The sequence below is a fragment of the Magallana gigas genome, chromosome 10, assembly GCF_963853765.1.
Source record: "Magallana gigas chromosome 10, xbMagGiga1.1, whole genome shotgun sequence".
Taxonomy (NCBI): domain Eukaryota; kingdom Metazoa; phylum Mollusca; class Bivalvia; order Ostreida; family Ostreidae; genus Magallana; species Magallana gigas.
The window spans coordinates 23,759,467-23,776,571 of record NC_088862.1 but is presented as its reverse complement, the minus strand read 5'-3'; the positions used below and the strand labels follow the sequence as shown (position 1 = coordinate 23,776,571).

At 34.3% G+C, this 17,105-nt stretch overlaps 2 protein-coding genes and 1 long non-coding RNA gene across 9 annotated transcripts in view; 2 read left to right on the top strand and 1 right to left on the bottom strand.

Annotated features, from left to right (window-relative positions):
- The first annotated feature begins 62 nt into the window (after positions 1-62).
- Positions 63-6,863, top strand: LOC105347762 (kelch-like protein 10). Its single transcript, XM_011456964.4, has 6 exons — positions 63-1,120; positions 1,516-1,663; positions 1,944-2,113; positions 3,346-3,617; positions 4,879-4,970; positions 6,672-6,863. The coding sequence occupies exons 1-6, from the start codon at positions 154-156 to the stop codon at positions 6,769-6,771; spliced, it is 1,749 nt and encodes a 582-aa protein (XP_011455266.2). The 5' UTR covers positions 63-153; the 3' UTR covers positions 6,772-6,863.
- An 875-nt stretch (positions 6,864-7,738) lies between these two features.
- LOC105347761 (uncharacterized) lies at positions 7,739-11,954 on the bottom strand. Its single transcript, XR_903438.4, has 4 exons — positions 11,848-11,954; positions 11,510-11,586; positions 9,868-10,106; positions 7,739-8,067 (listed from the first exon to the last, which is right to left on the bottom strand). It is a non-coding gene; the product is annotated as an uncharacterized lncRNA (long non-coding RNA).
- A 1,976-nt stretch (positions 11,955-13,930) lies between these two features.
- LOC105347760 (polypeptide N-acetylgalactosaminyltransferase 5) overlaps positions 13,931-17,105 on the top strand; it is a 62,056-nt gene continuing 58,881 nt past the window's right edge. For all 7 annotated transcript variants that reach the window (XM_066073286.1, XM_066073285.1, XM_066073278.1 and 4 more), the window contains exon 1: positions 13,931-14,060. The gene's annotated coding sequence lies outside the window, so the exon portion shown is untranslated. The remainder of the gene's footprint in view (positions 14,061-17,105) is intronic.

Genomic DNA, 17,105 nt, shown 5'->3' with positions numbered 1-17,105 from the left:
GGTATCATTCTGATGACGTCACAATACATATTTTTTTTGTCTTCTATTATGACGTTGCATTATTATGACGTCGCATTATTGTGACGTCATCAATTCAATTGGTTTGGTATAGTGTTCAGTAGTTAGCAACGTCTCAACAGCTTACAGCAAAAAATGGATCAAGAAGTCCCTCCTTCAAGGGACGGACAAGTGGGAAAGAAGTTCAGTGTGGAAGCCTGCAACATATTATGGGAACTACGCAAAAGCAGACAGTTGTGCGATGCGGTGATACGAGTAGAAAACACCGAATTCCCCATTCACCGCAACATAATGTCGGCTTGCAGCCCGTATTTCAGGACCCTCTTCACAAACGAGTTATTCGACACAAACACTCGAGAGGTTGTGATCCCAGGGGTCTCAGCCGAAATAATGAGCCACCTGATCGACTATGCATACACACGGGACGCCGCAGTCACCGCAGAAAATGTGGAATTCCTTCTCCCCGCGGCGGACCAGTTTCACGTATTAGGGCTGGTCAAGCTATGCTGCGATTTCCTGATTTCCGAGCTCTCCCCGGAGAACTGCATAGGAATCCGTCGGTTCGCCAAGACCTACTTCTGCCACAATCTAGAGAGGGCCGCTTTCCGTTTTCTCATGTTAAACATAGCCGACGTCTTAGTGTACAGTAACGAGTACCTCCAGTTAGGTATCGGGGAACTCTGTGACATCTTGTCGTCGGATGAGCTGAACGTCAGAAACGAAGAGCTCGTTTTTGACGCGGTGTTGCGGTGGATCGACTTTGATATCGACTACAGAAGAGACTACATCGCTCGCCTCCTGAAAACCATCAGACTCGGTCTCCTCACCACGCAGTACTTCGTGGAAAAGGTCAAAGTTCACCCCTACATCAAGGATAATGATTCCTGCAAGCCGATCATCATTGAGACCTTGAAGTTCCTGTATGATCTGGATATGGATGAAGACAAGGAGCTGGATCTAAACAATCCCCTCGCCAGGCCGCGCGTGCCGCACGAGATTCTGTTCGTGATCGGCGGCTGGAGCGGGGGGTCGCCTACGAATATCGTAGAGACTTACGATACTCGCGCGGATCGCTGGATCGTGTGCGACGCTGTTGATACCGGTGAGCGCAATATTTCATCTTCTTGTTCTTCTTCTTTCGTGTATACGCGTAGTGTTATACGTTTCTATTTAGAGAGGAATTATTTCTCTTTTTTTTCGTATAATGCGTAATACATTTACATTCAAAATTGATACGAACTTTTGATACTTTCATGTACTTTTATCTTTTCTTACATTAATTTTTTACTCAAAATACACTGTCAAATATTGATTTCATAAACATAGTTAAATTGTACATGAAATCATGACAGAAATAATTAATATAATGAATGAAATTATACAAACTTGTTCACCTATTGCAAAATGGATGCTATAAGATTACATTATTTGATCTGATAGTTTAGAAAAAGTTGTAGAATTAATACTGATTAATAAAACACCTGTTACCTGTGTAAGGCCCGAGGGCGTACCATGGAACCTCCACGATAGACCATATAGTCTACATCATTGGAGGGTTTGATGGAGTGGAATACTTCAACAGCGTACGGAGCTTTAACCCTATGACAAAGGAATGGAAAGAAAAAGCACCCATGAATGCAAAAAGGTAACTTGCAATTAAGGGGAGAGAGAGAGAGAGAGAGAGAGAGAGAGAGAGAGAGAGAGAGAGAGAGATGTTGAGTGTTCATGGACATCGAGTTTTGAGGAAGAATAGTGTACAGGGTAGTTACATCTTTCAACGAACGAGTAAGAGAAAACCAAAAATTTTGATAGAGATGTTAAGACAGTTAAAAATATTGATAAAATGGATGACAGTAGAAGAAATTTTGCCTAACCAACCATGAAAATGAATGAAACTTCTTAAAATTGATCCCTGCGATTTTTAGGTGTTACGTAAGTACCACCGTCCTGGGTGAGTTTATCTATGCCATGGGGGGATACGACGGTCAGGTCCGACAGAACACCGCCGAGCGTTACCTCCCCTCCAAGAACCAGTGGAGTCTGATCGCCTCCATGCATAACAGACGGAGCGATGCCAGCGCCACCGCCTTAGACGGTAAAAATAAATAAAGCTTATTAGAGCATTTAAGAAAAAGTTTTTTTCCCCAACTCCTATTTTCTTTCAGTGTTCATGTTTGTCTTTCACTAAATTTTATAGATTATTGAGAAAACTTATGTACATACGTACATACGTATGTATAAATTATAAATAGTCTTGTTGTATATTTTATTTGCTAAAATAAATTATATCAGGAAGGACATAATTATTGAAAATTGATTTGATTTGTTAAACTTCCTCCTGCACTTTTCTATATGAAAGTAAAAATGATAATTCGTATAATAATGAGATGCTGTTCTTTGTGAAGTTATATAATTCCTGTCATCATCGTTTCCTTATTAGTGCAAACCATTTTTTCCGTACTAAGTTGAAACCTCTTCGCTGCATTCCCGCGTTGCACGCTGACAGCAAAGTACAATATATAGTAGTGTGTTATGTCTAATATAATTTTAATGATCCCGGGCTTTACAATCCATTAATCAAAAAAAAAAAAAAGTTTGGAGGGAGACGTGTCACAAAATTTGCGAAAATTAGGGTAAATAAGTGAAAAATTATTTGCGTTAGTCATTTTTAGCGATTCCAACAATATACCGGTATTACGGGGCAAACAATACTGGACATGATTTCCAGCGTTGTACTTTTTGCAACGTGAAAGTGAGGCTAGCGACAAAACGAAAATTAGATCATCGCCAAACAATCGCAACTTTTCGGGCCTTTCCGGCAGGCTCGGAAAAACACCTCGAATGTATTAACTAGGCGTCCATGACAACCCCCCTTTTTATAAAACTTGATATAAATACAACACATTTTACGATCTGTTGAAATGTGAGCTATACTTCAAAAAAGTAAACGATATCCATCAAAATATAACACAGAAGCGACATACAAGACTGTCTAGCCGATACTTATTTTAATGGGAAGCGACTCCATTTTGTATAAAATTCTAACATCCGGTAATGTTAATACATTCGAGGTGTTTTTCCAAGGTTGTCGGAAAGGCCCGAGAAGTTGCGATTGAGCTTGCCGGAAAGGCCCGAGAAGTTGCGATTGCATCGCCAAAATCACTGGATAAACCACAGGGGCCAAGCCCGTTTTAACATTAATTTCAATGTAACCTTTATTTATGGTTACATTGAAATTAATGTTAAAACGGGCTTGGCCCCTGTGGGATAAACGGTAATCGACACACAGGTACACCTTTCTAAACATATACATTGCATCCTTTTCAGGTAAGGTGTACATCTGTGGGGGCTTTAACGGTCACGAGTGTCTGAGTACGGCCGAGGCCTACGACCCCTTCACCAACCAATGGACGCTACTGGAGCCGATGAGAAACCGGCGTAGCGGTATAGGCGTCATCGCCTACAAGGACGAGATTTACGCCTTAGGCGGATTCAACGGGATAACCCGGATGAACACTGGAGAGAAATACTGTCCCAAGGCGAACAGATGGAAGACCATTCCGGAGATGTTTAACCCAAGGAGTAACTTTGCTATAGAGGTATATCTAGCAGCAAATACATGCTACTCTTTTTTTAAACAACTCAAGGGCACGCGGTATGATGCAACAAAGCTAATACTAGTATACACATTATTCAAACTTGCTCAAAAGATAATTTCTTTACATTGACATACTTACTATATGCATATACAAACACTGGTAAACGTACCAAGAGTTGACGAGCCAAAAAATCTTAATGCAACCATATCTCCGTCAATTTACCTATGAGAGTTCTGATGAATTAGCGCATTTGAAACAAAGCTTTTGTATTACTGTACTTATTTTAGTCATACATAAAATTTAGCGGACAAGAAATGGTGTGAAAAGCGTCATATTATGATAACCGCTGAAATTAGGTACGTTTAATAATTATTGGCATTGCATATATGAATGTTTCTACTGCTATGTATGAAATTGTTTTACTTTGCTGCATAGGTTAACAAACAGCTAATCATGCGCGGATCCAGAAAATTTTTCCAGGGGGGGTTCGAAGGATAATTGTGTTTGCCAGGGGGGGGGGGTCCGAGGCATATTTTCGCGATAATTTTACTATGTAAATTTAATAAATTTTCATTTTCCAGGGGGGGTCGGGACCCCCCCGACCCCCCCTCTAGATCCGCGCATGGCTAATTGATAATTTTAATGGATGTAATATATTTTGCTTTGAGGGTCTATAATACAGAATATTTCTGAATCATTTGTGAAATGCTAATTCAGTTCGATCAAGTGAAGTCAGACATCCAAAGGGCGTTAATGTAATTTGTTATATTGATGTTTATACACAGCTAATGGGAGTTATCTTACTTTGCAACAGAGAATTACATACAGCTATAGAGAGTTGGGGCTATAATTCTACTTTGCTACAGAGGTGTTCATGCAGTAAATGGACGCGTGATGTTGTATTTTGCCTTACAAACAGTTTACGTTAACACCCATGCAAAAGTGGGCGTTTTACTTGTGCTGGGATATTATTCATTGTATATACATACATACTGGAGAGAGATAGGAGATACTTTTGGATAAAGCTCAAGATCTGAAAAATTGTTTTTTTAAAAAAATAAACATATTTATGGGGCATCTGCATTAAATAGGAGAGAGAGAGAGAGAGAGAGAGAGAGAGAGAGAGAGAGAGAGAGAGAGAGAGAGAGAGAGAGAGAGATTCTGAATGCTATTCTGGTATTGCCTAATATTTGAGATACAATGTACATGTACACACATGTTTAAGATCATGATTACACCTGACCCCTCCTGTTTTCTCCAGGTAATAGACGAGATGGTGTTTGCTATCGGCGGCTTCAACGGAGTCACCACCATTTTTAACGTGGAATGTTTTGACGCCTCCACCGACGAATGGTAAGGATGGTGTCATTCTCTTTGTCTTTCTTTCCATCTTTGCGAGAAAATGTGTCTCTTTAAGACTAAATTGATGCACTGCAGTTTCATCTTGATTTTATTATTCAGCTTAGGGAAATGTCTTCAATTTGAAGACTGATTTTCGTAGATTGATTTTATTTTCGTCCATGGGGCCATTGTTAATATATATGTATTGTAGAAAGTCCACGAAAATTGTTTGCCCGCGAATTTTATCAAATCAAAGTATTTGTGCATATTCAGTTAGCACCAGAAAGGATGTAAGGCTTTAATTTATGGTCTTGTAGGTTTGTCCGGTTTCTTCCTATATCTAAATACTATGTAGAAGTAAGGTAACAGTCTGTTTCAGTAATTGGTTCTGGTGTCAATGAACACTAAAAATATTTCAGATATATGTGTGAATTTTTGAGAAATATTTGAGCTGTTTTTTGCTGAAATGTATTTTGGTGGAAAAAAACGTTATTCATGATATTTAATTAAAATGATTATTCTGCATGTATTATAATTATTAATGGATAATATCAAGACAAATCGTTATGTTCAATTTCTGTATTGCACGACAATAAGTGAATGTTTATTTTTCATTAGATCCTGCATAATTATATAGAATATTTTCCCACAATAATATGACTCACATACGTTTACAAACCATAGTTTTATTACCATTTTAGAAGCAAATGGCAGTATTAAAACAATAATATTGCAATTATTTTACTCGACTGAACGGTATTTCACGATCTACTTGTATATACCCTGTAACGGGTATATTTTCTGCGGCTGAAAATTTTTGCGGTTTAAATCCTAAACGGTATCAAATTATATTCAGCGTTTCCAATTTCTGCGATTGCATTAGAGCGCAAAATATCAGTTTAAACATAGAATGTCCAAGCATAATGATTTTCATTCAACTCGAAAGAGTTAAAATGAATTCTACAGTCAAATGATTCATCAATTAATTAAATGTACTAATTTTTTGGAATATAAAACAGGTTTTTTCGATATTGTTTATTTTAGCATTGAATCATTATTTTTTGAAAGATGTGGTCTCATAACTGCAACGATGTGTGCATAGAAATTGAATAACGCGTTATGAAAATTTGTTTGCACACACCGTTGCAGTTTTGAGACCACATCTTTAAAAAAAATAATGATTCAATGCTTATGTTTACGTTTTTTAACATTTATTCTCTTTCCAAAACACATGATTTATTTTTTTTTTAATATCTGCCTTATTCAACGAGTAATGTTCAATTAACGGAAGAGCCATTGGAACAGCCGAATCATGCTGACAAAAATAGTGCACAGAGATTTGATAACTTATAAGCGAATTTTATTTTTCATATGCATTCTGTAATTTGATGAATTTACTTTTGGTATACTAAGAAATTAATCAATTGAATTCATTTTACTGTTAAAATATGTTTACATCAGTGAAATATTAATCAGCGTAAGTATAATAATAATATCAGGTCATGATCTGGCTTGAAGTCGCTAGAAGAGTCATTTATGTTCTTCGAGAAATTCTAAAGGAAGACTGTATTCATACGCACCAGATTTGGTAATTGGGTCTTCTGTGTTATGCGTATATATCAATGCAATTTGATAGGGGGAAAGAAAGTAAATGTAAATACTGTATCTTTAACGTTTGCATCAGTTGTATCTTTCTTGTTTTGTCCTTTTCAGGTATGATGCTACGGATATGAATTTGAACCGAAGTGCGTTGAGCGCATGCGTGGTGAAGGAGTTGCCAAGTGTCCAAGATTACATTCACAAAGAAAGATAAATTGTCTGTAGAATTAAAGTCTAAAATTTTATCGAAGAAAAAAAAAACAATCTTCTCGAACAATGCTAAATAAAAAGCAATTTTGAAAATTATTTACGTCTTTATCGAATGTTTAGAATCAAATTGGAATTGGGAATTCGCTTTCGTATCCGATTTACTGATCATGAAGTGCATTCAATTTGATTTTACCCCTTTGTTCTACAACAAATATACATATATGTCCCCCAAAGTTTTGAATATCGCTGCTTGATTCTGTCACGTGTGGGCGTTGTACGCGAGCCGGATTAAATGGGCCGGATTTTCAGAATTTTTTGTACATGTATACATGTATCAGATAAGGTTGATAGTTATCCACGCCATATGGCATTTTAAAAGCTCAGTTTTCATACAAAAATAAAATAAAAATACACGTCTTTTGATAGATTATTGCCCATATGTGATCACTTTGTACTTTATTTTCTCAATTAGCTGGTGAGATATCATTGTGTAAGTGCGCTTTTTTACCCATGTTTTAAATTGGTTCGTTTTACCAGGCTGAGTAAGCGGATATCTTTGAAACTTTACTGTTTTTATTCAGCGTTGATCAAAGTTTATAACGTGATTTGCTTATCAAAATGCGACATCATGTGTCAGATTGAGATTGCATTTACACACCCTCTGTAATCGATTCAATTCAAAATTACATAACAATTTTTAAGTCATGAGCCTGGGAGAATTATCAATATAAATCAGTAGCAGCTATTTTCTTTCTTTATTTAAGTCTTTCCACCTTTTAGGTGAAAGACCTTTTGTATTCTTTATGTTTTTTATTTATTTATTTAATTACTCAACGTCATTAAATTGTGTGCATTTTAAACTGAGAAACAGCTTAATTTTACCTCGGATATGAGATAAAAAAATTCAGCAGATACGATGATAACATATATCGATACATCGATGATATCGATACCGCATTGAACGATTCAAATTCATATTGAGTTTATATTGCTAAAATTGATAAAAACTACATGTATGAGGCAAGCAAATATAATGGATATCAATAAATGATGTACAATATCGTTGATTTTGACATCATGGTTGGTCTGCAATTAAAAAAAGTCTCATTTTCACTGCCACAGAAAGAGCTGGTGCTTTTGCCAACTGAAACAGGAGCATCTTTCAGAAATACTTCGCTGCTAAATCTTTCAGTGTGTCCCATGTGAGGTAAACTATAACAGCTGTCAAGGGAATTATCGCGCACTTTATAATCTGGATCCCAATTGCTGACGTCACAGAAGAAAAGAAGAACACAACAATCTATATGCCAAATACAAAAGAAAGTTCTTATTAATCACTGCAAAAACACATCAATCTACAATAATACGTATTGAAAGAAATCCGACTCACAACAATAAAACACATTAATCTTACAAAATCAGGGAGAAATCTGATTAAAAATGACTAAGATATATTTCTTTGTCGTTCATGCTGAAATGATGGCATTATAAAAGGATTATAATAACACGCCAACATGCATGTCAACTCTTTCAGTTGGAACATCACACTGACGGAAGAACCAAATGGTCCATGTATGAACGGTACAACAACTGTTTACTTGAAATCTGTCGTGTCAGTCTCAACTTCTGACCAATCCATTTTTTCAAGGTAGCAAAAAGTTTTGGTCGGGAATATATAAAATTATTTTCATAAAATATTTAAACAGTGTGTTTAAAGGAAGTGAACATGAAAAAATTATCAAGGGCTCAAATTTGTCTGTTTGATGTGTATAATGATATCTGAAAACCATTTAGACAGAGCTTTCCTCAGTAAAAAGATATACCACTTAGAATAACTAATTCTTGCAATCCATGAGCGCTGCCATATTGTTAAAATCATTACCTCCCTGCTGGGTTATCTCTAAGCATCTAAGAGAGGGCAGCACTGATGCTGCCGTCAGTGAGACACATTGCAATTTTACACACGTGTAGTAACAGGGATAAAATGCCATCATCAAAATGTGAATGGAAACTTGAAAGGAATGTAAAGAGTTGTCATTTTAAACAGTGTTTATGGAGGAAGATTTTGGATCTCAGAATGATGCATTCCCACCAGCAGTTAATGTGACATGTAACTAGAATGGAATGTCCGTGGATCAGTGTTATTGTGACCTATTTTTTCTTGCACTCGGGAATTTCTTGTTTATGAGTTTGAACATTATGTGTGCTACATAAATGAGCACACAAGGTGCATTGCACAGCATCCTGACTTTTAAAAAGTGTCTTAGTCCTGTTATTCTTCTGACAGCATAAACAGAACCGGCGTACATATCATCAAGATCTCATGTATAAAAAAAAAACAAATCAGAAAAATTTCCAGGGCATTTAAATAAAAAGTAACGGTAAGAAACCCCACATGGAAAATGGAATTACAATTTTATATTAATTTAAACTGAAATCTAAAAACAGCATTTTATTTATGTAAACACTGACTGCCACATGCATCTCCGTACAAACATATGGAATGTGATGGTCTTATATTTCACAAATTAATTTATCTATATTCATTTTTTGTACAAAACATAAATAGTTATCTGAGGTTCATTTATAGAAATGTACTAAATCCTTGTCTTCTCATGACAGTACACAAAATTTTTCTTCACATCAAGGCATATTTTTTCTTCGTAACTTTTATCAACTCTGTACATAAACACTGGCCTAGTTCCAACATTGACCCAGTCACCAGCAGCAATGTGGCTTATCTACGTCAGAGAGCAGATGCATGCTGGGGAATAATGGATTACCTCCATAAACCTTTCACTGAGAGTGTTAAATTGATAAAATCTCTTGATAGAAATAAACAAATAGGTAACAGACCTCATTTTTAAGTTTCAAAAGGCTTTTATAATTTATTAAGCAACAATTATTTTTTTCATGTTCACTTCCTTTAACTATTCTCGAGTACATTGCATCTATACTTCTACAATCGATTTTTTTCCATGAACTGTATGAACAACAATCGGGTTTTTTTTCTTGAAACTCAATAGATACACCTACACGTGTAAAGAGTATCAAAACTAGCTATAGATCGAATTTTAGAACTCTAAATGAATATACTTACACTAATTACAATCTCAACGACTTTGTTGAGAATTGTCCAAGCGTGGTTCAGGATTTTTACCAACAAAAAAGAGGCAACCCAAGATAGGAGAAAGCACAGAACAGCCAGGAAACAGAGTTCTATGTAGGTCGCTGTTTCATCTATCAGCTCAACCCTCGGTAAAAATGGCGTCACAAAAACGAAATTTTCTCTCGTGAAATCGTGTGCTTTTACCATCCATATAGAAAACCATGATTCGTCTGTGCATAACAATATAATTGATTAAAGGTGGCTCACTACACCGTGAAATATTTTATCAAGTCAGCAGAAAATTACTTTATAATGATAGATATCATAATGGATAAGAAGTATTTAAATCTAATAGGCAAAAAAATGTGCAATTTTGGATGAAAAATTACATTTTCAAAAATTTAATTCAATTAACATGAACAAAAGCTCCAGGCGGATTCGAACTCATGATCTGCGGTTCAGAAGCCCAATACTTTAGCCACTGATCTACGAAGATATACAACCCCATCGAACGATATAAACAGTTAAACAAAACATTTAAATCGCCATCTTATAACGCAGTGTCAGTGTGGATGTAGTGAGGTACCTTAAGAATTTAATCTCGAATTATTTTACTGTCACCAAACATTACTTTATTAATACTTATGTTTTCATATAATAATTACATGTAATCATAATCTAATAAGAAACATGTACAATTCAAACAACATTATTTATTTTTTCTCACACTATGTAATATTCTTTGTAATACGTTTACCCTGTCTTGATTCCAGTCTCTCCTTTAAAGGGACTTGGACACGATTTGACTTAAAATTTTCAAATTTCATTTTTCCATTTTCAATGTTTAATCTGATAATTATAGAAGTTTATAATGCTATGTCAAAATTTGAAAGTCAAATATCAAGTTATAAGCAAGATACAGAGTTCATAATTCTTTGTTTTGTAAACAAAGCTCGAATATTGTCATTTTTACTTATGTGTTGTATTGGTGTAAGTTTCAATAAAATGTATCTTTCTTTTGGTGATAATAGTATTTATGAAGATATTGAATTAGTTTAAATTGTTTGTTGTCCAAGACATGGTAATTCTCTACATTACATTTTTGTAAACAAATATAAGACTCGAGCTTTGTTTACAAAACAATCAATTCTTACCTCTGTATCTCGCTTGTAACTTGACTTTAACATTCAATATTTTGGTCAATCATTTAAAATGCACCAGTAAACCATTTTATACATAAAAAATAAAAATAAAATTTTTGATCTCAAATCGTGTCCAAGTCCCTTAATTTAAGAAGATTTTTTAAAAATTGGTAATACATGTACAAGGTTAGTGTCGGACAAAAGTCCTTTTGTTGTTTTTATAGATCTTCTTCAAAGGTATTTCTTTTACGTGTTGTATGCACCAACCCCTCCATCTTCGTTAGCTTACCTGATCGTAAGCCTTTGGCTAGCGAAGATGCACCCCCTCCTTCTCTCGTTGTATGCATGTTTATCATATACATGAATTACCGTGGAAATTAATATTTTACCATTGATTTCTGTGCGTATTGCATCTGTAAATCTATGCCCCCCCCCCCACACACACATGAATGATATATTGTCTCTTTGTCAACACCATGCAATATACATACCAACAACGAAGAAAGCAACGATCAGCGCAATGATTAGAATCACGGTGGCGACTAAACTTGAAGTGAGCATCATTCATCTGAAAGTTTTTACCATACAATGGTTTTACTGTTTACAGTTATGTGTATAATGATCTCAGAGAGAGAGAGAGAGAGAGAGAGAGAGAGAGAGAGAGATCTCCATGCAGACGGACAGACATACAGGCAGACAGATAGAGAGCAAGACGGAGAGACAGAGAGAAAGCCATACAGCCAGAGAGAGAGAGAGAGAGAGAGAGAGAGAGAGAGAGAAAGAGAGAAAGAGGTAGAGAGAGATTTCAAAATGTACAATGTCTACTTACAAGATCTGCACAACATAAATATGAAACCGAAAGTACAAAAAGTTTGTTGTGCCATAAATAGATGTTTGCATGCACACTTCTTCCTTCCTTTATTTCCTTTTTTAACGAATTTTATTACCGACTCATTTTTATTTTGAGAAATTCTACTGAACATGTCCTACATAAAAAAAATTTGATCTTGCAGTCTGTCTTACAAATTACATCAGTAATTGCATGCTTTTTAAATACGCATGCATCTATCAATAAAAAAAATGCACGGTTAAAAATGGCTTTGTTTACTTAATTTCTAAACCTGCTTCCAAAAAATCTACATTGTTTATTACAACAGGGTCGGGTTGTAAAGTTCTTTATTGTTTGTTTTCGGGGGGAAAAAAAATAATCCAAATAGGTAAAAAAAAATTTTGTTTATAAACAGAATCTAAAATTCCTATGTTCATATATTGTTAAAACCGTACATGTATGACATTTTTTTAAACGACTACATACATGTACATTGTATTATACATTTATCACGTCAAATAAGATAGAGTTCTTGGTGATTTTTGAAATACATAAGGACCAGACATTAGATTACAAATTGTAATTGTTTTTGTCATTAGAAACAAATCAATTGAAGAGGCACAAATCCAACAGCAAACCGTTATAATGCAAATTAGCTGAGAGAGTGGAAATTGGAAAGTTCGCATGAAAGGAATTTTGTTTTAAACCCCCTCCCCGAGTGAAATACTTTCCAAGATTTTATTTTATGATCATGCATGATATGTACATGAATTGTGTTTTTTATTACAAAGATATGGCATACACTTACTTGAAGTTTTTTTTACGTCATTTTTGAGAGGAGATGGGAGAATAAAGCATGAAAATGCCTATTATAGGGTAGATAAGATAGTGAAAAAAAATAAATATAAAGAATATCAACAAATCTGGTAATCCTTTCAAAACTCGTTCCAAGCAATGTATATTCGACATGCTAGTAACTATTAATTAAATAGGTTCGATATTTGGAATACATGCACACCAAAATCTTCAAATAGTGCCATTTTTTATAGAGATTTATTGCCTTTTATTTTGTAGAGTGGGTTTGTGCACCATATTTTTGTCAGAGTTTTAGTTTAAAAGCTCCAATTTCAGTAAAAAAAAAAAAAAAAAAAAAACAAAACAAAAAAAAAAACCATTGGAGTGATGAACCACTATACATCAGAAAGAAATATCCTTTTGTCTAAACATTTGTTTTTATGAAATTATATAATACAAGTACATAAAGTCGCGGCCAAAGTCTTTGAAAACTTCTTTTTTATGGCATAAATGGCTCAGTGGTTAGAGTACCAGATAACCTTATCGAACTGGGCATTTTAGGTTGAGGGTTCGGTACGACGTACTAATGGTTTTTTTTAAATGCACTTTCTGGGACAGTGTTTTAATTAAAATAATCAAACTGAATTTCGATAAAATATTAATTGTGGTTTTACAAAATTGTATTAAATGTATTTATTTAAAAAGAATAGATTTCAATGGAAGAAAAAAACAACAACAAAAAAACAACCGTATATATTGTATTCAAGTTAATTTAAGAGTAAGTCAATGAGTATTTGCTTTCCCCATCTTTTAAAAAAAAAATTCTTTTTTTTTTGTTTTTTTTTTCTTCTTATTTCTCTTTTTTTTGTAATGATGTGTTGAATGACAAGAGATGATTTATAGGTATTTTATAAATGTATGTACAAATGTCGTGTGAAGTATTTGATTATTAACCTGTTAACTATAATATCAAATACGCAGTTTGAATGCAAATTTTCCCCGTTTCCTATGATCTTAGATATTTCAAAGTGCGTTATTTTTTGTCTCACTGTAAAATGCTGGGTTTTTTTATTTACTTTTATAACATGATATAGATCAATATGCAAATAAAACATGCATGCAACTGAATGAGTTGGAGTATGAATGATGTTATTTGCAAAAAAAATATCCCATATCACAATATATGCTGTACATATAATCAAGTCAGCTTATATACTCCAAGGATCCCCAACCTCGCCCATAAGAATGCTTTTACATGTTCTGGGGTAATAAAAACATTTTAATTTTTCTCTGTTCCGTGTATTAACGCAGCTGAATTTTTTTTTCCGTTTTGGTCCGTCCGACTTTTACCGCGTACTTCCTGTTGATACTACCCACCGAAGAGACCGTGAAAGGGGATAAGAGTTTCAGAATAGAAGGTAGGTTCAAAACTAAGTTAACCACTAAGAAAAACTGAATGTCTTGATTTAAACATTACCAGTGACATTGATTCGAGCGTTGCTTGAAGTTACTTATAATTTTGAACTGTTTTCCTTCAGTTTCGCGTACACTTTATTCACTCACTGAAATGTCGCGTTATCACTGTTTAGAGTTTTACAAACTTGTATTTCCTGAAACACGTATGCATTTTATGAATCGGTTGGTTTACTACGCAATTTATTAGTTCGTCATGTTATGTACATGTATATTTACTTATTAGGGTTAGGAATGTTTAGTACTGTAATAGTATTAAAACCTCAGGCACAAGTGCTTGTTTATAAACCCACCCAAACAATAACATTTTTATCGTTTAAATAGTAAATAAACGCATGAAAGAGAGAAGATATGTATGAAACGAAAGGAGATACACATGAAACATTTTACTGTTGTATTTGCTTATTGGGCATAGCTTAGTATCCTAAAGGTTATAATACATTTAATTTAAAAAGAAAACTATTTGACATTTGTTTTCTTAATTTTTTATTTAACTTGCCTAAGTTCTGGATCTTTCAAACAGTAGAGTTGCAGCTGATTACCGAAACTTAAAAATGCAAAAACCGCGGTTACATTTTTGTCATTTTTACTGTTTATTGTAAAATCACTATACATTTTTTGATTTTCACAATCTGTCAGTTTATATCCAATTTCCAAATGAGTCAGAATGAATTTAGCTCGATGTTTTATCCCAAACAGGCTATTTTAACCCATTTGGATTATTAGTCTAAACCAGAGCTGTTCCAATAGTACATGTATATAGAAATAATGTCAGTCTAATGAGAAATTTTTGTCATAGCTAACCAGTTTGATAAATGAAAAAGCACAATATGAAGTCTTTGAGTGTAAAATTAATGAAATATAATATATTTACATGTATATTATTATTTATATATACTAAGGTTTTATCTTTTTTTCATTGTACGTGTATTTCTGACAATTTCACTGTCAACATATGAATTGTACAAAAATAGTACTGTTATACCTCTTTGTGAAAAAAGTTCAAGTACATTAATATACTGTATGAGATATTGTAAGAGCAACTTTTTAACTACACAAAGTTCCATGAAGTGTTCATTAAAGTCAGTAAAAATGAGCCCAATTAGGGGACACTTATGACTTAACATTTTTAAGTGCTTATTGTGGTATTTGTCCTTGATTGACTGTTATTTTATTCGTAATTGCATGGCCTTGCAACACATGTCAATTGTAAAGTCTTCATATGCAAGTACGATTGAATAAATGAATGCATGATGTTTCCAGAATCAGATGTCGATTACGTGCTGATTATAAATTAATTCAAATCGTAAATCATCTGTATTGATAGTATTGATGCATGGCTTCTTACACTGTAGGTAAAACAGATGTAGTTAAACCACAGTGGAACCAAAAGAAATAAAAATCATATTCTTCGAAAATTGAACCCACAATCCCTTTAAATCAATTTTTGTGATGGTACAAGGGGCAGTCACAAAATTTCTACAATTCTGCCAATCTGGGCCAGCTTACTTAAGATGGTATGGGACAACTGTTGATATAAAAGTACATTGTATTCACAATACTTTCACCAGTTTAGATTTTTCAAATTTTAACAATATTTGACCAAATAATATGTTTTAATTTTTTTTTAAAAGATAAAAAATATGAAAGCCCCAGCAGGATTTGAACTGGTGACTAACAGATTCTTAGTTAACCCTCTACGCTGTTAGGTAGCAAATTTTTGGTGAGAATTAAAGCAATTCTAAATCTATACTTGATTTTATTGTTTATTTTGATCGGAAGTACGGAACAACATGGAGGGTCCCATACTACCTAAATATCCCCTAAGGCTTTCCCTTCATTTTCCGTGTTCCATATGGCCTCCCTCTCACAGCACTATTGTTGAAATTTTGAGTTAAAAAAAATGAAATAAAAATCCAATCAATGAACACAATTAATATAACTTCTAGCTGGATCCAAGTTTTTATTGTGAAAAAGTCATGCATGTATGTATTATTGTTGCTTAACTACACACTTGTGTTTGATCCCTTTTGTACAGGGAGTATTTAGAAATGTTTTACTACATTTGGGCTGTGGCAGGCAGACAGATAGTCCTTTGTATTGGTAAACTTAAATTATTCAGAAACTTAATCAGTCGATCTGTAATGGCAAAGATTTACGCAGATGTTGTACAAGATGCACTGATTACGAGTGTTATAGAGCCTGCCAGAAGACAAAAACGTGAAAAAACTTCTCGGTGCACAAAAAATTTACCATGCTTACTTTACTTGAAACATGTGGAGCAAAAGGTGTACAACACTCTGATTTGTCGATCAAATTTTATTTGTTTTTTATCTTTTAAAAATCAAATTGCTTTTGCTTTAAGTTTCGTAGTTATGTAATGATGAGCATGATGAGGTTTGATTATTAAATTGAGAGAGAGAGAGAGAGAGAGAGAGAGAGAGAGAGAGAGAGAGAGAGAGAGAGAGAGAGAGAGAGATCGACCCACAGTACATGTATCTCTAAAACCTCAAACATATGATGCCTCCGAAGATTTTGAAGAAATTATCTCAGTTCAAAGACTTCTTGATTTGCATGGGTGGGATTGGGAGAGAGAGAGAGAGAGAGAGAGAGAGAGAGAGAGAGAGAGGAGAGGAGAGGGAGAGGGAGAATGAGAATGAGTTGTTGCATGGAGCAAGATGGAGAAATTTTGAGGCGAAAAAATTGTTGTACTGTTTTATGTCAGTCATGACTATACCTCTATTTGACATGCTGGTTAGTACAGTCATGTATTACTGAACAATACACTTAAGAAGGTTACATGGCTTTGGCCATTTTTGGACTTTATCAACCTCCTTGATAAGATCTCTTTATATGAAGACATACTGGAAAATGTTCAAATTTTTAAGCTAAAGATATATGTTTTTTTTTTTTTTTTTAACTCAGTAATGCATGTAGTTTATAGGTGAAAAAATCCGAAGTAAAAATTATCCGACAGCTCCTTAATTGTA

Excerpts from the sequence above, each read along its gene's own strand:
- LOC105347762 (XM_011456964.4), top strand. The coding sequence starts at position 154 with ATGGATCAAGAAGTCCCTCCTTCAAGGGACGGACAAGTGGGAAAGAAG. Across the intron at positions 1,121-1,515 it reads GTGCGACGCTGTTGATACCG|GCCCGAGGGCGTACCATGGA; the intron begins GTGAGCGCAATA and ends TACCTGTGTAAG. Across the intron at positions 1,664-1,943 it reads GCACCCATGAATGCAAAAAG|GTGTTACGTAAGTACCACCG; the intron begins GTAACTTGCAAT and ends TGCGATTTTTAG.